The 23,773-nt window shown below is 36.4% G+C and overlaps 2 protein-coding genes across 6 annotated transcripts in view; one reads left to right on the forward strand and one right to left on the reverse strand.

Annotated features, from left to right (window-relative positions):
- LOC141904775 (uncharacterized) overlaps window positions 1-23,773 on the reverse strand; it is a 54,871-nt gene that overhangs the window by 29,175 nt on the left and 1,923 nt on the right. The window lies entirely within an intron of this gene.
- LOC141903244 (uncharacterized) lies at window positions 13,160-22,575 on the forward strand. The gene is made up of 15 exons (XM_074791329.1): window positions 13,160-13,236; window positions 13,314-13,347; window positions 13,440-13,481; window positions 13,589-13,627; window positions 13,965-14,030; window positions 14,307-14,336; window positions 14,517-14,573; window positions 15,037-15,075; window positions 15,247-15,291; window positions 15,838-15,912; window positions 16,174-16,236; window positions 16,573-16,617; window positions 17,275-17,323; window positions 18,478-18,563; window positions 18,915-22,575. Exons 1-15 carry the CDS (start codon window positions 13,160-13,162, stop codon window positions 19,218-19,220), a joined length of 1,053 nt encoding a protein of 350 aa, XP_074647430.1. The 3' UTR covers window positions 19,221-22,575.

Consider the following 23,773-nt stretch of genomic DNA (forward strand, 5'->3'; position numbering starts at 1 on the left):
ACTTTACTTGTTCTATGATTTAAAGTAAATGACACGGGCGTTTTTAGACCACAAAATTGTATTTCATTCATTCTTCAACAAAAGATCACATGAGGCCAAATATAAAACTGAAGACTGGCGGACTGTGCTTATACATGTATCGTTTATGGTAGATACTCGTTCCAGATGTTAGCATTTCCCGCCGATTGCCACAAGGGATAAGAATAGCATTGTAGCCAGCTGAAACCACACACGAAAATCTAAATAGCAGCAGAGCGGAGACCTTCCCGTAGGCCACATGGTGCACTGTAAACAACGCTCAAGTTTGACCTATGCCGTATCTGAGACCGTGTACTCTAAAATGCTGAGAGCTCCCGCCGTAGAAACATATTTTATTCTAAAGCCTTTGCAAATTTTGTCAGTTTTACAACCTGTATAGTATATCCTGTGGTGTGAATATGTCAGCTGATGTTCATGTCAGCATCCAACATCAAAGTGATATTATGATCTTGTGACTAAAAATACGTATTTCACTATCTTGATATTCTTATCATAATCGCAAGTTCCAGACGTATTAAAAGAGGAATAATTTCATTCAAATTTTGAAAAATCGAACAAAAACTGGTTCTATTGAAAATATGGATTTTCTGTTTAGCGGAAATTATGAGCATTTATGAAATGTAACGCATTAACAAATCTCAGTGTTGTTCACGGCGTGAAGACCATACTACTATTCTATTTTGGGGGTAGATTTTCCATGGACCCAAACTCTGTGAAAATATGGTGAATAAAGTAGCTTTTTGTAAAACACATATTTTTCGACCAAACCTTTAAAAACATTCTAGCTGCGCAACCGCGAAATATTTTCTTCGGGCCTGGTTCGCTTAAAATTAAATACCTGGCTTGTTGTCGTGTGAGAACAATGGTCACGATTTTAGTTATTTACCCCCTAATGATATTGATCGTAAACGATTGGATTTTTAGAGCAACCGGTTAAAATGCCGTCTCAATATTTGGCCAATACGTTTTGATCTTCGGCATATGTCTATCCACACCAGGGACGGATCCAAACCGTGTCACGGGACGGCCAAAATTGTTTGTGCCCTTCGAAAATCTATTTGATTATAAGGTTATTTGGCCCACACGGCCGTTAGAAGCTATGGACAACGCCTGGTTCAGGGGTCATAACATTTGATACGTGACATGTGACGTCTTTATTATATATTGATATAGCCGGGCCTCCTGCATGTTCTATCTAGCGAGGACCCCATTATCAAATAGTTAGGCCCGCTAGGCTGTTAGAGGTTGGGCAACACAACCCAGATCACAGAGGAAAAAACCATAAATATGGATTCCCGTTTTTTTGTATGCAGTGAAGTTTGTATTTCATGACCAGAATAAAAATTTTTTGCGTAAACAATTATATGATTTATTGTATAGTTTTTAAAAATCCTTGTCGACTCGATTCAGCTTGCGACTTAATGAAATACTGAACTTGTAACATGTGCTCTCAAAGTACGATCTATAGCTATTGTGGGATAGACCTACGAGCAATTGTTAGATAATTGCTCGTAGGATAGACCTTCCGTTTTATATCACTACTCTACTATCATAGACCGGTCTAAATTTCGTCGTGTGAACGCGCCTTATCATATTTGATTGTTCGAGGTTCCTGAAATCCCCGATCGGTTGTACTCGATTCTGAATAATGAAAGAGTAATAAAACAAAGAGCAGAGGCATACGGGATTTTCACGTGGAGTGGGGGTGTTTTTAGGCGGATTTCGCTGCTCGTCGTCCCAAGAAACCTTAAAAATTAGTCCTATTTTCATGCATTCTGATAATCACGATTCAAAATGCACCTTGTATGCCTACTTTGCAGTAAAGCGTTGAAAGACTGGGTATAGATAATAAAGAAAGATTTTCAAAAGTTAATCATTTGTTGATTTACGTTAAAACTCAAGTTAGTCTCTTTCGATTTTGGAACCTTCTTCTTCACATGTCATGTTATTGTTACACCTTGGATCAGTAATCATATGGTTACACTGCACATGCACTATATCCGATACAGTTGATCAGCAAGCGTATTAACCGAATTGGTTTACTAGGGAAATGAGACACTGTTCGAACATTTATCGTTTTAACGAATTGTTCGTATCATCGTGTTAGTTCACAGTATCAAACTACTTGTATTTTTACTAGTAATTTGTGTACCGATACATTCCACTATGTTATAAGAATTAACAAAATCGTATTTTATTCAATGACAATCATGTTCCTGACGATGACTGTCTTTGTATCCTACAAAGATATGTTTAACCGTTCAAATTATTAACAGCTCCTGCGCGTATATATTCGTCTTGAAAGTACATATTTCTATGATGAATCTTATCTTCAATCTTATTTGTATGAAGAAATGAAATGTTGTGTAAACCTCATTCATCAATTTGACTTGTTAGATATATGAACGAAATGATGAGATAAAACTGGAAATGATATGGAGAAAAATTTCAACAATGTGCCTGGGTAAAAAGGCTTTGTAGCCGACGAATATGGCTATGCGGTGTAGAGCTCTAAAGTTAGTGGATTACATGTGGCTGTTTACTTAGGACGCCATACAATTAGGTTTTTATGCGAAATATATTCATTTTCTTGATTCGCGGAAAGTTCGGTGATAAGTCCAGCCCTTGATAGAACGCGTACAAAACGATTTTAGCCCATTTTTAACACGGAACAAGCTTTTCTGTTCGACTTCCTGTGAATTTTGTCTAGTGGAGGTATATTAAATGTGTATTTAACCGATTTTTTTTTCGAGTATCAATTCCTTTTCTGAAGACATAGCAGCGATCTTAGACACAGAATGAATAATGAAAAAATGATTCTCCAAAAAGTTCATCGAGCAGCAATCTCCCGCATAATATCCACCAACCCCCTTGATTTTGACGATTTTACTCTACTGTAAATTCTATCATTTATCTTAACTGGGTCAAGGAAGTGTAAGTTTCCGGACTAGGTCAACTACGTACGTACCATCTGTTTGGCCGGAGTCTGAATGCGCGCACTTTATTTCGAGTGGTCGAGAAGTCGCACGAAGCAAAATCGGGTAGCAGCTTTTCTTAAAAGTTCTAATAATCTATCGAGATGTGTAGCAAAAGTGATTCAAATGGATGGACATTTTTGTATGCGGATGGCTTAACGAAAAAGGTCATGTTAAGAATCGGAATGCAGGTTGTCGGTCAAGTGAAGAAGTTGCGTTGTGATAAGACCACGAATGACGGATTCATATCGGTAAGTGACTTTAGATTCATTGTCTTAAGAAATTCACCATGTAAATGAATATGAAAAATTCGGTTAGCGGTAAAAATTCCCAATTCTTCAAATAGGTAAAAATTCCCATTTTTTGACTTAGAGTGTTAGTAGATACAATCTTAAGGTCAATGTAGTCAAATTATTGATACAATTTAATTCATATTCACATTTACTGTACGGTATAACATGAATATCATGAGCATTCTAATTATCGTGCAATTGAAATTAGAAAATACTACAAATTAACAGTTTATCAATACTAAATTAATACTAAAAGTTATCGCACAGCTCAAATATATCGCAAATTGAAAAAGTGTTCATCGGACTTTACATTACGCTAGGTTGAAATAAAAATAGTTCAAATTAGTAATTCATCGAAGAATTCAAAGTAAAATATACAACAAGTCAAAAGGATTTCACAGTTCAAAAATATTCGAGGTCAAATCTATAAATACTAGGATAGAACCTGTCCTGGACACGGATTTTATCATGATTGAGTTTGAGTTGATTATTTTCTCATCTTGAAAATTGGTCCTGCTTATTGAAATCATAAATTTCGAAATCCACTAATTTAAATACTGGTTTTTCTCCACATAATCAATTATTATCCAGACGTATCAACTCTACTTGATTTTGGTAAATGTCACTATGTGTCACTCTGTTATCGCCACCCTCTTCAGTCCACTTCACTTAGTTACATAATTTGTTTTTACTCTGAACTGTTTAGAATTGCTGTGGTTTCCACGGTACCCCTTGGTGTTTTATTGCTTGGTCTGTTTATCTTTATAGTTTTGACACACTGCTTCTATTTTAGATCCTGTGAGTTAATATGCTTTGTTACTTGTTTTTCTGGTCATTCCATCTGATGATGGCTGTTAATCAACAGCCGAAACGTTGTGGTTTCATAATAATAAATTGAATCGTATAATTTTAAATGCGAAGTGTGGGATTTCTTCATTTTTTATACGTAACGTAATATATAGTGAGTCACTGCTGTATAGGAAAGTTTCAGTTACCAGGCGCCTTGCCATTTTGAGGCGGTCCCACAGGTCCCGCATTATTGCACATATTTTACAGGGTAACTGACACTTTTTTAAAGATTTTCTACTATTCAATACTTTTCTACTATACAATAAGGCTAGGTGATTTCATAATTGGAAAAATCTTTTCAATCTAGTCAGAATTGATGATTTTGATGTTCGCGCACCTGTTCAGTGTATACATTGCTTCTGCTGAACGCGTGGTACTGTGTCTATTAATAGAACTACGTCACTAAAGTGACGGCTCGGAAATGATGTCTATAGAAATGAATAGGAAATAAGCTATAAAAGCAAGCAATTCAACAAAAAAAAAGCAATTCAACTTAATTTTATACCTATTTGGCATTCGAATTGAGCCAAAATGCCTCTTGATTTTGAAAGTCTACATATTAATGATTATAATTAGCTGTTGAACGGACCATATCCGTTCAAACTAAGCGCAAAAATAGGATTTGAATAGCAATCCATGGCATTTTCTAGTAGACAGCAAGGAACACGGATGTTTAAATCATCGTTTTGTATTATCATTTAGTGATAGTAAGTATGATCATGGTTAGATCTAAGAATATTTTCACTTATGAACTGATGAAACTTAGACAGAATTAGCCGCAAGAACAATTTCAATTCCTTTCTTGAAATATACCTCGTATTGGTAGCGGCTTTGGTCACAAAATTAGAATATTTCCTCATCCATCCTATTTTAAAACTTAGAAATAATGTTTGTGAAAGATTTGTGATGTATCTATCAAAACTCTTCTGCAGCGTGAAACTTTAATCGAAAAACATTATTCCTTTGAATATTTGTTGTAAAGGCTGTAGAAATTTATTAAAATTTTTTGTAGTGTTAGTTTTAAAACTACTTAGTCTTAAATGACTATGAAAAATAGTAAATAGTAAACGAATATGAATCTATTTATTCTTTAGCGAGATCGAAATCTGTGATCGCTTATAAGACACTTAGTATAGTATGCTTGTGGTGCTAAACTATAGGTGAACTATGGAGCAGCAGTAACAGTGCTGAGAGCTTAGCATAGTGTATTAGCTTCATAGCTGCGGATTGAAATCTGCATCTTCAATTTGATCGATTTAGCCTATTCAAATTACTCATTGATTCTTTGAAATAGGTTTATCCAATAGACAATAGATCCTTTTGCCTCCCTGGCCAGTTTCAAAGCTGTAAAACAATCTGGCATTGAGATATAACACGCAAACACACGCAGTTTCCTCAAAATTCAACGCATGACGCTATTTCTCAGCTGTCCGGTTAATGACGTTGCAGCGCGCCCCTGCTGATTTAGCCGACGCTGAACAGTTAGCAACGTAAACAACGAAATGAGCTCAAAAATCTTGTTACAAAATCACAAATTGCGCGTAAACTAAACATTTTGGAACAGAACGGTTGAAGATGAGTGTATAGATCAATAGAATACATCATATTTTGAAATAAAAAAAGTGTCAGTTACCCTTTAACATTTTCTAAAGTAAAACCTTTAGCGCGATTAATTGTCGTCCATCCCTCTTTTGACACAAAATTTAAACTCATGAATCGTTAGAAAGGTGACAATTTCTATTTTCCGATGGTGTTTATTTAATTTTTCTCGGCTGCAACAATCGAACACAGTTACAGTTAAGATATGTCACTTTTAGGGAGGCACCTAAAAAAATTGGTAGTTTTGTGTCGTTGGCTGAATGAAAATAGAAATGGTCACCATGCATTCTGACGATTCATAAATTGAAATTTTGTGCGTAAAGCCCGCCGCACACGGCACCGAAAAAACGTTTTTTCCTCGTGAAAAAAATTTAAATCATATATTGATATAATGTATATACTCGAATTTATTTCAAATCTTAGAGATTTCTCCCATAAATTTGATAATTTACAAACGATTTTATTCATTTATAACAAAGATTGTTGTATATCATGGAGAAAATAAGCAGTTATCTTGATCACTGTGTTGCGGGGCGTGGGTGGCATCCTGTATACGCAACTAAATTGACCTTTTGAAATCTAGATCTTTAATTACATCGCAATATGATAACAAGTTTATCTCATTTGATAGCTTTTACTCCAATCAGGGACTAGCGAGTGCAAGGAGAACATTATTTGTAGATCCATTGTGGAAGATTCCGGCGTCGATCTCCGTAATTATGTAACAACTCATGATTCGGTGGAATGTCATATTTCGCGTAAACTTCCAATGTGTTATTGCCATCGTTTTTTATAATACAGTTAGCGTTTAACTTAGAATGGTTCAAATATGCACCTGGATTATCCTCTATGGCCAAAAGTGTTCCATTTTTATCTCGACTACCATCGAGCCAGAGATTATTGCCCATATCATACATTGTTACGATCTCTCCGTTGCGTTGGTAGACTTTTTCGCGTTCTATTCCCTCTTTTTTACTTATTATCATACCCTTGTATTCGCAAATGAATTCACCGGCTTTGATAAATCGCGAAGAAATCGCCCCGTGCCCCTTTTCCTTGCATATAAATTTGTATTCCAACTTAACATCCTGTCTTTTTTCACCAACGTCGTCATTTTTTATATCTGCGGACCTATGTCTTGTCACCTTCGTAGTTTGAACCATATAACCGCGTTGTTTGTGCGAACAATATTTCCAGCCACGGATACCTGCCTCAGTTGACAATTGCTGAAGTAAAAGATGAAAGTGATAGCTATTTTATAATCTATGAAAAATTATAATCTAGATAATGATTTTGATAACTTCGATTCAATTATAACATACCCTACTGAATCTTTGAAATCCTTTCCCGATATCAATCAACTTTGGTTCACATGTTTTGATCTTAAGCCATGCTACGAACTCCATATGAAGTTCACGAGTACTCGTGATATTTTCATCGCTTTTTATTTGTTCATCACAAAATTCCTTCAAGAAGGGAATACTTGCTTTGACGTCGTTCGGAAAAGTTGAGCCTCCGTGGTGATGTCTTGCTCGTGGCATTTTCTCCTCATTAAAATGCCGACAATGACGTACGGTAACCTGTCTGCGCGTGGGCGTGTTTTGTGTGTATAATAGCTAGTGCGGTACACTATTCGACGGGGTTGATTGATGCGTACACATTGGAATGATTTGTCCAATTCAAGCGTACACGTTGATTCACATTGATTGCGCAAATACTTTTGATAGAATGTATGTATATATAGTAATAATCCCCTGGTAAATATCCCCCCCCCCCCGGTAAAAATCCCTCTCAACGGGTAAAAACCCATTTCAGTTTTCTATCATATTTAAGTATAAGTCCTAAATGAAAATAGATTATACTTTTTAACAATAATATTCAGGAATATATATGTAAACCGCCTATCCCAAAGAGGAATATCGGTAGCCAATCTTTTAGCTTTATCTCACCAACACTATAATCTTACCAATATATATTCGGGTGAGCGAGTCGATTCAAATAAGAAAAAATAAAAAAAGGAAGACTTAAAACATATTTTTGATGAAATTTAAAACTGGAAATGATTTAGCTAAAGGGAATATTGTATTTCAAACTGTTATGTTGAACATTTTTTCGTGAAGCGCTCTGAGACATTATGAGATTTAGCGCTAAACAATAATAAATTTTGATAATGTGATTTTTATGCACATACGTAGCTTAGTAAAAGTCACAGATTATCCAAGGTGAATATTGTGAAAAACACCACGGCAAATTTAAATTTTTTTATCAAACTATCTAAGTTTTTCAACATAAGAATATCGAAGTATCTTATTGTATTTTGCTGTGAAATCCAATTATTAGGGGATTTTTACCGGGGGTTATTTATCGGGGGGGGGGGTTGACCTGTTACCGTTTTGATAAGCACGATCCACACAAAAATATATACTATATGTCGGTACTGATTAAGACGCAGGGGTGGATCCAGAGGGGGTTCGCGGATCCGAACTTTAGACCAAGTGCCCTTTCGAAAATCACATGTGGATAATTCCACACGACATTGATCTATGACGAAAGTCCACACCGGCCATAGGCCTATATTTGATACATTTTTAAAATATCTTTTCTACTGGACTGTGAAAAAAGAAGGGATCAAGCATTGGTTCTTTTCTTTGTTATTCAGTTAGGTTAAAATGTACATAGTTCGCTAGTTTGAACCGAGAGGTGGTGTAAAATATATATGATCGAATATCAATTTCGGGGATTTCGATTAAAACTAGAACACCAAGTAACTGATGCATAATGGCATAATATTTTTCTGTGAAACAACTAACAAGAAATCTGGATAGATTTACAGAATGTCATGAAATGCCCAATCAAGAAACAATATAGGATCTCGGCGCATTCGCTTGTCGCCTGGTTTTTTTTCATGGGTGTCATACAGCTTCTTGGAACTAATTTTCTTGTTTAGAATATCTGTAATAGGCTACTCCTCTACAAACCAAAATAAAACCTCTATAAATCAAAACTCGTAAACAAACAGCTCACGGGACTAGATAAAACATCTCATTTCACGATAAAAACTTTTACTAATGGTAATGTCACCTCTTATCGTCTAGTTCTTTTCCTTGTAGATCATTCTAAGATCGAATGAAGTCAAATGTTTAGCGCTGAATGACTTCAGGTTCCGAACTTCTAGTGGTACTTTCACGCCACAAGCATCGGAGTCGCGGACGATCTTCAGTCGAGAATTTAAACAAAACTTCTCGGTCCAATCAAGATATGTTGTTGATGAGACGGATAATGGTAAGTATAGCGTCTTAAATCTAAATTTGTTTTCATTTCTTTCTATCCACTAAGCAGGCGCAGATCCAGGATTTTTCCCAGGAGGGGAAAAATGTTAATGTTAAACTGCCGACTAAAATCTCTAATCATAGGGGCCTATTCGGCATATTGTTTGGCCAAACATAAGATGATATGGTACCATCGGAGCCATCGGATATTTTAAGCTGGTTATAGGTTTTTATGATAGGTGGGTCGTTTAGGTCGCCCTTAGTCATCATTGGCGAATGCGCGACTCATTTGAGCTACTAAACTACTATTAGCAGCGACCGTCAGCGAGACCCCGATATGTTGTCAGTTGCATCTATGGGTAATCAGACTGAATTACTCCAAGGTTGCATTGGCCCGAGCATGTTTACAACACTAGCCGCGATCACACAAGTGTTTTTGGGCCGGGCCACCCGAGCCAAATTCTAGCACGAGACAAATGATTGCGTTTGAATTGCAACTGGTACCGGAAAAAACCCCACTTCGCTTTGTTCGAGCATTGTTTTAGTATCGATTGAATGGTTTGCGTGTGAACGCACTCTCTAATTAGGCACGGGCCAAATCGTCTCCGTGTGATCGCGGCTAATGTCAGCGACGAAAAATACCAGTGGTGAGTTGCGCACTAATGAGCATGGCGTCTGAACGACATCACTCGTTGCTGAATGCACGGGGTTTTTGTCGACCGAGCGCTTCTGCGTCGCGATCGCTCCAAGGCTGACCTACCCCGGGTATATGACCTATATGACCTCTAAATAGAATAGGTTTAAATGCAACATTGCAACAAGCGTTTCAATGCTTGAAACAATAAATTTTCAATATCAAAATCACTTATAAATAATTAGTGTGGATGTCAAATATAAACTGAATATTTTTGACGCTTATGCTTCGTTGTATGAATACGCAGAATTCCTTTTTCTAGGCATCGCTCCCTCACTAACTGAAGAACAGCCCGAGTCATCTGTTTATGGTAAATTATATTCCATTAATATCGACCCAAGCAGAAGCACAGTTTTATCTGCACTTAACACGAAAATGTCTTAATGTTTTAGATTTTGGACACGATATTCCAGAACATTTTACAAGTAAGTAGAGTATGATGGATGCTTTAGAAGCTTCATTAATGCAATCCCTTTAGCATTCAAACATACCATATTCAACAATTAAGATTAATCAATCCATAACGATTAAATTTTAAAATATTTCCTTTATAATTCCTCAATTTTTAATTTCCGTTATAGGTCAATCAGTTGAATCAGCGAATGAAACGAGTGAAAGTGAGTACCGGTAATTGTAAAATGAAAGCAGAATAATGACGCCTAATATGTTTTATATGTAATGGGTTTATCAAATTACTTGAATTATCATATGAATAACATGTTTCCTGCCCACAGGTCAAGAAATCGAACCTCAGACATCGCGTGAGTTACTAGCAAGTACGTTATATCTAAAATTATTTTTGAATTGAAAAATAATCCATATGCCATCTAAAAGATTACCTGAAACCACCTTCAAAATAAATAGATAGTATATGTAGGAATATCAAATGAGCATGATTTATCTAATATCACCTGAAACATTGTAGGAACGCGTTTGCTGAAAGATGATACTATGAAATTCTTCATAGGTGAGCTTAAAAGTTATCCTGAAAAACGAGATCTCTAGATTCCCCTTTGTACGATGGTTGGGTAATTGAAATCCCTCCCGGTTGTGCAAACTGCTCTTGAGACAATAACGTCAATTTCTATGTGTCTTAATTCGAGCTAATTTTAATGATCATTTACGAAAAATAACATCTTGTGATATTTCGAAAGACGAATAACTCGCGCCGATAAACCTCATTAAGAAATTTTATCTGACCAACTGTAGGAACTCAGCCAGTACCTGCGTCAAAAATTCGACAGACAGAATGGTGCCGTTCAGTGCGGGAATTGAACGGCGATCATGTTTCTTATCTCGAAAAACAGTTTCTCGAGAATCCCGCATTCTATACAATAATGTTGGTGCGGCAGGATGGAGCGGGAGAATTCGAGGTTATCGGAGGAAATCACACTCTGGCGGCGCTAAACAGAGTTCTATTAAAAGAAGGTAAGATGATTTCTGATCCCTGTCGTGATGACGTAAAAATTGAATTATTGCAACCAAGTCCCATTTATTCTTTTCAGATCTAGGAGATAAACGAAAGGTTTATGAGACGCCGATATGCAGCGTATACTCCGCCCAGATGCCGGATGATTTAGCGAGATTTCTGGCTGCCGACCATAATCTGGCACACTCCCGGATACTTGACACTAAGTATACCGACTTGGTTCGGTCAGCCAGAATCGTTCTCCTTCAACTCGAAGGAAAATCTGACTTCGGGGAAGAAATCGCGGCTCGAAAAGAGATAATTCAGAGATGGAAAGCTTCTCTAGAAGTTATGTTTGGTCTCAATGTAAGTTTTCAAATACTTGTATTAGAATAAAACACTCTAATCCGTCTAAACTATAGAGATAAGTGGAGAAGTTCCCCAATAGAGTAGTATGATAGGTTTAGTATATTGCATTAATGTGACTTGTATAGTTTGGACGATTTAAAATGGTTCTTATAAACAGGTATCAGTTAAAATGATCCTTCCAATCTAAATTTGCTTTATCTATCAGAGCCGAGAAATGTGGGGTCTTAAGTTTAGTAAAGTATATATAGGTGTCACTAAACCTAAGAACCCCTAAACCCAACACCTAAGAGTAAGGGGGTCTTATTACAACGAATCCACAACGTTTCGGCTTTTGACTAACAGCCATAATCAGATGGAATGAGATTATCATCCACCTGACTATGGCTGTTAGTCAAAAGCCGAAACGGTGTGATCTCGTTGTAATAATTGCCATCGTGAATCTAGAATTCTATTATGTGTGACTTCTTTGATTATTTCAAATACTTGAGAATAATGGTACGTAAGTGAAACTAAAAGAGTCAAGTCGTTGTGATTTGTGGTTTGAACCGTCGATATAGCACTCGGCAGTGTTGCTTTTGGCAGATCGTTTCCCGCTAATGGAACTGTATTTTTTGGAATGAAACGAAACACTACAGAGTTTTTGCACAACGTTATTTAGACCGGTCTAAATTTGATCCGGTCCAATTTAGACCCGACCAAGCGTTCACACCGGCAAAAATTCCGTTCCAAATTGGCCCGGTCCATTTTAGACCGATCTAATTTTGACCACAAAGAGTGAACCAGGTCCGGTCCAAATTTTGGTACGGATTAAATCTCTAGCCGCGTTCACACGACAACTAGTTAGACCGGTCTAAATGAGTCAGTACCTGGGGCCAGTTGCATAGTCGTGGCTTAGACTTAAGACCAGTCTAAGACCAACTTAGTTCTATAGCCAATCTAACAAATTAAGATCAGTCTTAAGATTTAAGACCACTTTTAGACTTAAGTCACGACTGTGCAACTGGGCCCTGGTCCGGTCCAAATTTAGACCGGACCAAATTTTGGTTAGCGTTCACACGGCGTTTTGACACGCGTTGATAAAATCGCTTGTCTCTGGGCCCACAATATGTTGCCATCTGCTAGATAATTAACTGGGCCTGGATGAAGTCTTACTTCCAGATTCCAAGTAGAGCAAGACATTCTTCATTTGACGAATTCGATTCTCTCTCAGTTTTAGACATTTTTGATTCAGACGCTATCATTTGTCCTGGACACAAATTTGGTCCGCCCAAGTCCGATGTTTTTGGTCGGGCCAAGTTTGACCCTCAAGCAGACACACGCCAAAAAGGGTACCCGTCTAAACAGTTTTCCCGGGCCAATTTGGCCGGTGTAAAAATGCCAAAAATGCTCGTGTGATCGCGGCCATAAACTGGTATCACACTCAAACCAATATTTTCTTTTAGCGCAAGCAACTCAACGATCGGTACCGTATCGTCATTAAAGCAGCACAAATGCCCACGTGTGCATGGCTGCTATGGGAAAAAATGATCGAAGGATGGTCGAAGGGGCATATCAAAGGCCAAAAATATGAAACAATCGACAGGAATGGCGAAAAAATGAAAACATTGGTACCTTTTGGGTCAAGGAAGGTCAAATCTTTGGTATCATTACCTGTACCGGATATGATGGCTATCATGAAGGATATTACCAACGGAAAAATCGACCAAAAAGACATTATTCCATTATGCAGTAGTAGAGCCAGGTTAGTTTGCTATTTATCTGTTATATATATAATGTCTATAAATCATATTTTAATTTATTTATTCATTCCATTTACAGGGTTACTAAGACTACAGCTGCTAAGACTAGGGAAGTAAGTATAACAATTTAGTAGCTTCTCATTTAAAAATTAACCAAACATGTCTGATATGGATTCTCATACTGATATATTTCATTTGTTTACAGCCTGCCGTAGAACGAGAGAAGAATGAACAAGCTGAAAATGAGGTACAGACACTTACAGCTCATATAGCTCTTTTTTCGTATATGTCACATTTCTTACAAATGATGAATATGTTTCATGAGTTATTATCAAGAGGGAGATTTTGTTTCAGCAAAACAGAGCAAATTTAGATCGACGAGTCACCGGAGAGGTAATTTATGATTGTAAAAATATTATCACTTCATAAGAACTTAAAGCATGGACGATTAGTACAGAAGGAGTGGATTCAGTTGGGTTCTAGGAGCCCTCCCCCTCCCCGATTTTTGCCCAAAAGAAGATTATTGTATATTAGTGGTTTGTCTTAGGGCCTTAGGTTTATCTGAGGCCATCTTAACTTAAGTTATGTTTGAGGATGATAAACCTTTGACTGTGAACAGTACGTAATCTCTCAGTTAACTCATTTTGATTGATAGTCATCAGTGTTCAATCAACATTCTTTTATTGGAAGTCATGATCAAAGGAATTTTCTCATTTCTATTCGGTTTCAGTTGGAAGTTGACCAGTCATCATTTGCAGAAGATATGGATATGGAAGACGACCCTAGTGTCTTCATAGTAAGTATATGACTATTGCACGGGCACGTTGAGCATTTTTGAGGTTTATTTCTTTGTCAGTCATCGGCTGCCTAGGCGCATTTTCATTAAGATTTTCTGAGAAAAAATTTAGTGCATTATTTCTCAGCACGTATAAGATGGGCTGGCTGGCTGGTGAATCAAGGCACACGCGTCCTCTATGTATTGAGATGCCTTTTTGCTCTGGTTGCGTGGGTGATAAAAACTTAATTTATAAGAGTAAAATCAGAATTCATTAATATACTTTTTTCTTTTCAGGAAAAAGAACACGCATCAATCAGCCAAGAGGTATGGAATATGTCATTTACGTAGATATTGTTGTTACAATTTTTCATTGCTTGTCTAAAAGCTTACACCCATTCTATGCGACCAACTAAGTTTTTTTTCAAAATCAACATCGATTGTTACAATTACTGATATTGTAGGTCAATGAATTGTTGACCTCTATATGTTATCTACGTCTACTAGCTTCAGAGTACCTTTATTGATGGCAATAAACGAAGACGTCCGCGCCACGATTTAGAGGTTAGTTATCATTCAAAAAAGTTTAAAATGGGAAGCGTCCTAGGAACATTGAAAACATTTTTTTAAAAATCCTATTTTCGAAAAATATCCAACGTCTGAATTAAACAAAAATAGAATTTTTGAATAAAATACCCAGGGCCTGGTGTTATAGACTGGTATTAACTTTTAACCGAGAGGTTAACTCAATTGAAAATGAATTGAGTTAGCTCTGGGTAAAAGATAAATACAATTCTATAAAGCCGGCCCCAGGATTTTTTAATCAAACAATGATATTTTCCAGGACGCTTCCGTAAGGGTTAAACGTATTTACATTATATTGTATAATCACTTGTGTTTTTTGCACTTGTAACTCATTAATGTTGATAAACCAATGATTACACGGATACGTGTTAGAACAGTTCTTTTTATATATCCAATCAACCATTAGTCATGTTATATGTAACTCAAGTGCATATTTCTTTAGATATCCCATGTTCTACCTACGAAGAGTTTACGCTTACAGGCAAGTAAATCTTAGTATTTTTGTTTATAAAAGAAAAAACTGTATTTGCCGTCGCTTTCCCTCTCAGTGAATTATACAGTTCATAACGACCCTACCACTACTTGAGAACGAAATCGGTTTCAGCTATGTCTCGCTTTCTACGTTCAATGGTAACTGCTGTGTATTTTATAGGTGAATCAAATCAATGCGACAAGCCAGACCGAACCTAGTAATGAGGTATATATCGATAATGTAACCCTCAAGTTGTTTCAAAGGACATCGGGTGCCACAACAACAGTCAGTTTTGGTAGTATGTACTTGACATGTGTCAAAATGATCAGCATGCTAAACCAGAGAAATAAAATATCGATTCTCAATCCATCCTGTACTGCATGGCCCGATTTTATAGACTGGTATTAACTTTAACCCGGGGGTTAACTCAATTGAAATTGAATTGAGTTAGCCCCCGAGTGAAAGTTAATACCTGTCTATGAAACTGGCCCCAGGAGTTGAAGAATTGCATAAAATTCTTTTCACAAGGTGAATCAGAGAAAAAGTCACTCCAGCCGTAAATCAAGTTTAACCCATATATACCTATAGGGACATTGTTAAACATAAGAAAACAATTAGGTTTTTCTTCATTTAACAAAATTGGAACTGCGCATCTGTGCTGGTCATTTTAACACCTTTATCAGGTGAACTAATCGAGTTATGGCACCCCGGCTTCCTTTCAAACGTCAAGTCGAAATTTATACTAATGGCAACTTGCATCGAATTTTACAGGTTGTTACACAACAGCTCGTTACAGAGCTGAGGGAAAAGCTTGCAACCACTGAGAGAAGGCTTAAAGATATTGAGGTAAGGTTTGCGTACTTGATAACAATGAAAATCATCTAAAACATGTATATACAGTAAAACCTGCGATCATACGGAGACGATTTGGCCGTGCTAAAATTTGACTCGGGCCTGCTCCGACGTTTTTGGTCGGGTTAAATTTGTCCCGGGTCTAACTAGCGCGCGCCTATTTGTCACCCCTGCGAACGGTAATTGTAGGCCTAATTTGGCACCCGTGTGATATAATTGTACTTAATATAACTTTTTTTTAAATTTTGTTTTAAGATTGAAAAACAGTTCTCCACTAACATGATACAAGGCTTAGAAGAAGAATTGTTGGAAGTAAAGGTCAGTGTCACCAAATCTTACTACAAATTTGCCAAACTACCGGGTACAAAAAGTATCCCATTTCATGGTCCTGTACTAACCATGTCCTGATCTGGAATCTATGTATATTTTTGATAGAACTGTAAGGACTACCGCACTCCTTTTTCTGAAAATCATATCTACATGGTTTTGTCGGCTCATCACCAAAGTGTGCGCTTTCAATATTGGCCGACGACTTTTTTGTACGATATCTTAAACATCGCGCGGCTGTGCGCCGCAGTAATCAGCAGTGGTTCGTGGACTAACGTCGACATAGGCCTAACTAACGGCTTCATTGTTTTTTTTTTTTATTTATAGAAGTCTAATAAGGAAAAAAACGAAAAGATTCATCTCTATGAACAGGTATGCCAATTCGATTTTTTTTTTGTCTTGGAAAAAAGTATTTAGTATGCTCTAACATGGGATGCTTCAACGGTAAAAAGCGATAATTATAACAGCTGTGCCCTTCAGTTACACTTCTATGGTTCCTGGGACCTTGGAGTAATCAGACTGGTGAAATCAGAGAGTACGTTCACACACGTGATAGTGAATTGACTACAGACCACTGGCCCCCGTAATCTATTAATGACTGCAGTTCATCATTGTCACCCGCACCTACACTCTAAACATCAAGTAGCTGTAATGAGTGTGATGGATTACAGAAATATTTATGATTCAAAAGTGTAAATTTGAAGGATTTTTAAATCTTATTACTTCAAGGTTTATCTAATCAAAAGTACGCTTAGTTAAAAACGGTGCTGATGAAGACACGATAGGGGCGATATGCTAAATTCACGTCAGTGTGAACTCCTAGCTACACACTGATATTCATTTCATCTACCCAAAGTTATCCCTGTAGTAATTATCTTATCCAAAGTACGCTTAGTAAGTTAAACTCAGATGAACCAGCCCCAGATTTTATGTATTGAATTTGAAAATGCAGTGGAAAATAATTTACCGTGATGGCTTTCTGTATTTAATGTTCTAATATTCATACAGTGTGCTTACATGTATTTCTAGGAATTGAAAAGGATTCGGCATCAAAATCCACAAGATGTAAATTGTAAAGGTAGATCATTTTACTTTATTGAAGGCCCACTAAACTGTCACTTAACCGATTTGGATCCTTCTTTTCGTCAAACATACATGTATTACTGTGTTATATTCATTTCTGTAATCAAAATGTGTTTAGATCATCCTCTTTTGAGAAATATAGCTTTAGAATTTATCTCTTCAAAATCTATAAAATCCCTGCATAACATAAAGGGGGAACTAGCTTAGTTCAAATTCAGATTCAGATTACACATAAACAAAATGTAGGCTAATTCAAAGTACAAATATTGACAACTTAAATACCCGTAATTATCATCATTATTGTTACTGTTACTCATTTCAAGTGCTGAAGTCACTTTGAGCGGTCTTGGTCAAGTGCCAGTATCCACTGCAATTAAGTGATCACTTGACACATGGCTAGTGGGGTAAAATATTATTGAGCAGCTGCCCTTGAAAATAGGTGGATCTTAAGAGTATTATGAGTTTTCAACGTGTGTCAGGTTTAACCGTGTTGGGCCTACAGTACTGTTGTGATCGCCAACCATTATCGCTGTGAATATTATAAATAGGCTAACAGTAGCTAGAGGGAAGGCCTAAGTGGCATATGTGGCTGTAGAAATGCGTTACTGATATATATATATATATTTTTATTGTGCAGTTTGGATATATTATGATATAATTTCGTAACATAATTTGATGATGCATTACTAAGTTGATTACTACTGATACATGGAATAGAGGGGCTGGGGGTAACAATACCAATTTGGGGCGAATTTGATCTAGATTCTGTTTAGGATACCTGCGCTTTATAAATGACATTATAATTATTGTTATTATTATTACTATTATCATTATTATAAGTTCATAGATATATACTGCAGTATTTGACAGATAATATGCCTGTTATACTGCTCCTCAGCCCAAGTTACTAACACAAACAATAGACAGACGATCATCATGATGATCTATCTAAAAAAATTAGTTGTGACTCCATTTTACGTGTTCAAGCTCAAATTCATGTGAAATATAAATTTTTCGTGAAAGATTAAACATACCCCAGCATAGCTCTTATTGGTAAAAATGAAATGATCCTTTATAATTTACACAATTTACCGAAAAACTATGGGGCTAACATTAAAATGCATATGGTTTGAAATTGATATTTTCCAGCGAAAACGGCAGACATATCGCTGATTTCCCCAAATTTTAGTGATGAACTGCCATTAGTTGACATTCCCATGCAGACGAAGCAAACGGTAGGTTTTATAATACAGCCCCGGAAAAATCCCAAGTTCTGTTATTTTGTGTTAAAGAATATTTTTGGACTACATTTTTCCATCACTAAATAGAATGTTCCCACCATCATGCAGGGACTTAGTCTTCATTTATGAAATTCACGCATCTTAATTGAAATACTGAATAACATAATAACTTGCTAGTTCTCGGAAACTATAAATAGCTGCAATACGCATGCGTTCGACATGCACATATAAAAATATGCTGCTACTGCACTCTGGGTTTTGAAGGGTTTATGGGAATTAGCTATGTATATATCATTAAGATTTAGATTTATTGGATTATTTATTAGATTTATTATTCTCTTTTAGTTCGATGAAGGCGACGTCCTCCTTGTCGACTGGACAAGATTTGGAATCTATTTGGCAGCAGTTGATTCCACAAAAAATCTCATTTCCTGCCAAAAGCATATATGCAAAAGACCGTCGCATAACTTCAGTGACGCCTTAGAAACAAGAGTCCTCAACAAAGAGGACGTGCAAAGTATGAAGTCGGTCGACCTGAAGATGGTCATTTGCAAGGTGCCGAATGCCAGGCGAGAGGACGACGCAATAGTTGGTGTAGATTACATTTGGGTACACGCCATGGTTAAAAAATACACCTCCCAACATTCTTAATAATTATTTTTCTGTTTAGATTACTTAGCGCTTAATGATAATCATTTATTCGTTCTATTATTTGATATATACGATCTATCGCTACTAGTTTATAGAAGCTTCATCGGGTCGCTTCTTTAGACTAGCAGAAAAAACTCGTACTTGCCAAATAGATAAAGAAAACCCTCAAAGTGCTGCCTGTCAATTCAATAGATATTGAGTTAAGACTTAATTTTGAAATATGTTTAAGCGATTTCTATAGAAAAACAAATCAATTTGCTTGTCTCGAATTTGACAGATAAATTTGAGTGAAAAAATGTTTTCCACTTTGTACTAAGTTCGATTTGCAGATTATCGAATTTCGACATTAACCGTTGCATCTTAATATCCGACTTTAAGAGGACCTATCTCGCGATATTGTCCAAAGATTTGACGTCTCCGGGGTCCTGGGATTAAATCCTTGCCTCGGCCGGTGTAAGTTTCATAGTCTAGTATTCTAACTGGTGTGATAAGAAATTCTGGTCCACGGTGACATTCAGGTTTCTGTTTCGCTGATAGGAAGTTTATTGGGCGCCAGAGTCTTACATTAGGTGTACTGATAATCTTGTCTTTGATTTTTTAGATGAACAGTTATTTGTGTATTTAATTCCTAATCTGAACATTTCTTACTAGTACATTGAAACTCAGTCATTCGTTATCATATTCCGACAATGGGGCTGATTTGACATTTCATAGGATCACTGAAAACATACTATAATTAGAATTGCCTGTGCGAAAATTTCAACAAATAAGTTCCGTGATTGCCAGGAAAATGGGTTTAGTTTACTTAGCGCTTAATAATAAACATTATTCTTTCAATTAAGTGCTATACGATATTTTGAAATGATTAGAATGATATAAAGTCTACATATATTTATAGGGAAAATTAAGAAGAAGCAAGCCGTTTTAACCAGAATAAATTGACCGAAATTGATTAACCAAAAGAATTGATTTTAAACACGTAGTACTCTGTAGGTAGTCTACATTTATTTGATATATACGATCTATCGCTACTAGTTTATAGAAGCTTCATCGGGTCGCTTCTTTAGACTAGCAGAAAAAACTCGTACTTGCCAAATAGATAAAGAAAACCCTCAAAGTGCTGCCTGTCAATTCAATAGATATTGAGTTAAGACTTAATTTTGAAATATGTTTAAGCGATTTCTATAGAAAAACAAATCAATTTGCTTGTCTCGAATTTGACAGATAAATTTGAGTGAAAAAATGTTTTCCACTTTGTACTAAGTTCGATTTGCAGATTATCGAATTTCGACATTAACTGTTGCATCTTAATATCCGACTTTAAGAGGACCTATCTCGCGATATTGTCCAAAGATTTGACGTCTCCGGGGTCCTGGGATTAAATCCTTGCCTCGGCCGGTGTAAGTTTCATAGTCTAGTATTCTAACTGGTGAGATAAGAAATTCTGGTCCACAGTGACATTCAGGTTTCTGTTTCGCTGATAGGAAGTTTATTGGGCGCCAGAGTCTTACATTAGGTGTACTGATAATCTTGTCTTTGATTTTTTAGATGAACAGTTATTTGTGTATTTAATTCCTAATCTGAACATTTCTTACTAGTACATTGTAACTCAGTCATTCGTTATCATATTCCGACAATGGGGCTGATTTGACATTTCATAGAATCACTGAAAACATACCATAATTAGAATTGTCTGTGCGAAAATTTCAACAAATAAGTTCCGTGATTGCCAGGAAAATAGGTTTAGATTAGTTAGCGCTTAATAATAAACATTATTCGTTCAATTAAGTGCTATACGATATTTTGAAATGATTAGAATGATATAAAGTCTACATATATTTATAGGTAAAATTAAGAAGAAGCAAGCCGTTTTAACCAGAATAAATTGACCGAAATTCATTAACCAAAAGAATTGACGTTAAACAGGTAGTACTCTGTAGGTAGTCTACATTTATTTGATATATACGATCTATCGCTACTAGTTTATAGAAGCTTCATCGGGTCGCTTCTTTAGACTAGCAGAAAAATCTCGTACTTGCCAAATAGATAAAGAAAACCCTCAGAGTGCTGCCTGTTTTATGTCAATTCAATAGATATTGAGTTAAGACTTTTTGAAATATGTTTAAGCGATTTATAGAAAAACAAATGAATTTGCTTGTCTCGAATTTGACAGAGAAATTAGAGTGAAAAAATGTTTTCCTCTTTGTACTAAGTTCGATTTGCAGAATATCGAATTTCGACAATAACCGTTGCGTCTTAAAGTGACTTTAAGAGGACTTATCTCGCGATACTGCCCAAAGATCTTACATTAGGTGTACTGATAATCTTGTCTTAGATTTTTTCAGATGAACAGTTATTTGTGTATTTTAAATTCTTAATTTGAATTTTTCTTACTAGTACATTGTAACTCAAGTCATTTGTTATCATATTCCGACATGGGCTGATTTGAAATTTCATAGAATTTCTGAAAATATACTATAAATAGAATTGACTGTGCGGCAATTTCAACAAATTAATGCCGTGGTTGTTAGGAAAAAATGATATTGGTGGAAGCTTCATCTAAATAAAGTAAATCTTCAGAGAACTACCAGTTTTACCTCCATTCAAGTAAAATAAGTAGAAACTTACTAGATTTTAGTTACGTACTTAATTCTCCCCTTAATAAGCTGCGTTCGAATTTGATGGATACACGGTGAATCCGCTATTTTCTATCGAACCATAATCATCCGCAAAAAATCATCATGTTTAATGCCTGCATCATGTTTTATAACATTTATCATTTCTCTCATTCCGCCGTCATTAGTAGACGGCCTTCTTATAATTATTTTGTTGAATAATGTGAGACCCGTTTGTATAACTTGGATGAGTAAATTAAATTAACACAACATTTCAATAATTCCGTGTATAGGAAACTGAAAACATATTTTGTAACCACGATAAATTGCACAGTTGCAATGTTTTATGTATAGTTGAGTCAATTTCTATATTTTGTACACGTTAATTTGATCCCGTATGTACATGTCTTTTATTCTGTCCAGCATTATGCAGTTGTTATATACTATTGTATCTGTTAATAAAGCCAATGAGAGTGAGAGTATTTTTCTAATCTATGCCATAATCATAATGCATTCAGATTATATATACGGTGACACTTTTCCATGTATATGAACTTGTTGTTAATTTTGTATGATCTTTTTACACCTGGTGTGTACATATTTTATGAAATAAAGACTTATTACGATAACCACTTTCGTTGTAAATATTCAGCGTTGTTAGATACAACGCGTGTTTAAAAGTCATGTGTTCATCAATAAATATTATGAATATCAAGAATTATGTAAGATTAATCGAACATTTGCGCTTATCAAATTGATAGAAATTTCTAATGGTCAATAAATACATTTTTGATACACGTTGAATACTCTCAAATTATCATTGATGTTTGAACATATGCGATTTCGCACATATTGCAGTGACATTCCTCATCTTATCGTCAAAACGGATTTCTTCAAGAGGCACTCTTTTCACCATCAAGATTGGGATTAACGCTTATTCGAGGAGCTTATCGATTCACCGCCAAAATTACGATTTCACGCTTGGGTGCCCCTAGTTTTAGTGCCAAAACAACGATTTCACACTTTTTTGAGGGACGGCCCTCGTTTTAGTGCAATAACAGTGATTTCCCACTTTTTGGAGGGACGCCCCTTGTTTTAGTGCAATAACAGTCATTTCACACTTTTTTGGGGGACGCTCCTTGTTTTAGTGCCAAAACCGTGATTTCCCACTTTTTGGAGGGACGCCCCTCGTTTTAGGGCAATAACAGTCATTTCACACTTTTTTGAGGGACGCTCCTCGTTTTAGTGCCAAAACCGTGATTTCCCACTTTTTTGAGGGACGCCCCTCGTTTTAGTGCCAAAGCTGTAGTTTCCCACTTTTTGAGGGACGCTCCTCGTTTTAGTGCCAAAGCCGTAATTTCCCACTTTTTGAGGGACGTTCCTCGTTTTAGTGTTAAAACCGTGATTTCCCACTTTTTTGAGGGACGCTCCTCGTTTTAGTGCCAAAACCGTAATTTCCCACTTTTTGAGGGACGCTCCTCGTTTTAGTGTTAAAACCGCGATTTCCCACTTTTTTGAGGGACGCCCCTCGTTTTAGTGCCAAAACCGTGATTTCCCACTTTTTTGAGGGACGATCCTCGTTTTAGTGCCAAAGCCGTAATTTCCCACTTTTTGAGGAACGATCCTCGTTTTAGTGTTAAAACCGCGATTTCCCACTTTTTTGAGGGACGCCCCTCGTTTTAGTGCCAAAACCGTGATTTCCCACTTTTTGAGGGACGTTCCTCGTTTTAGTGCCAAAACCTTGATTTCCCACTTTTTTGAGGGACGCCCCTCGTTTTAGTGCCAAAGCTGTAGTTTCCCACTTTTTGAGGGACGCTCCTCGTTTTAGTGCCAAAGCCGTAATTTCCCACTTTTTGAGGGACGTTCCTCGTTTTAGTGTTAAAACCGTGATTTCCCACTTTTTTGAGGGACGCCCCTCGTTTTAGTGCCAAAACCGTG

Source organism: Tubulanus polymorphus, chromosome 4 (assembly GCF_964204645.1).
Source record: "Tubulanus polymorphus chromosome 4, tnTubPoly1.2, whole genome shotgun sequence".
Lineage (NCBI taxonomy): Eukaryota > Metazoa > Nemertea > Palaeonemertea > Tubulaniformes > Tubulanidae > Tubulanus > Tubulanus polymorphus.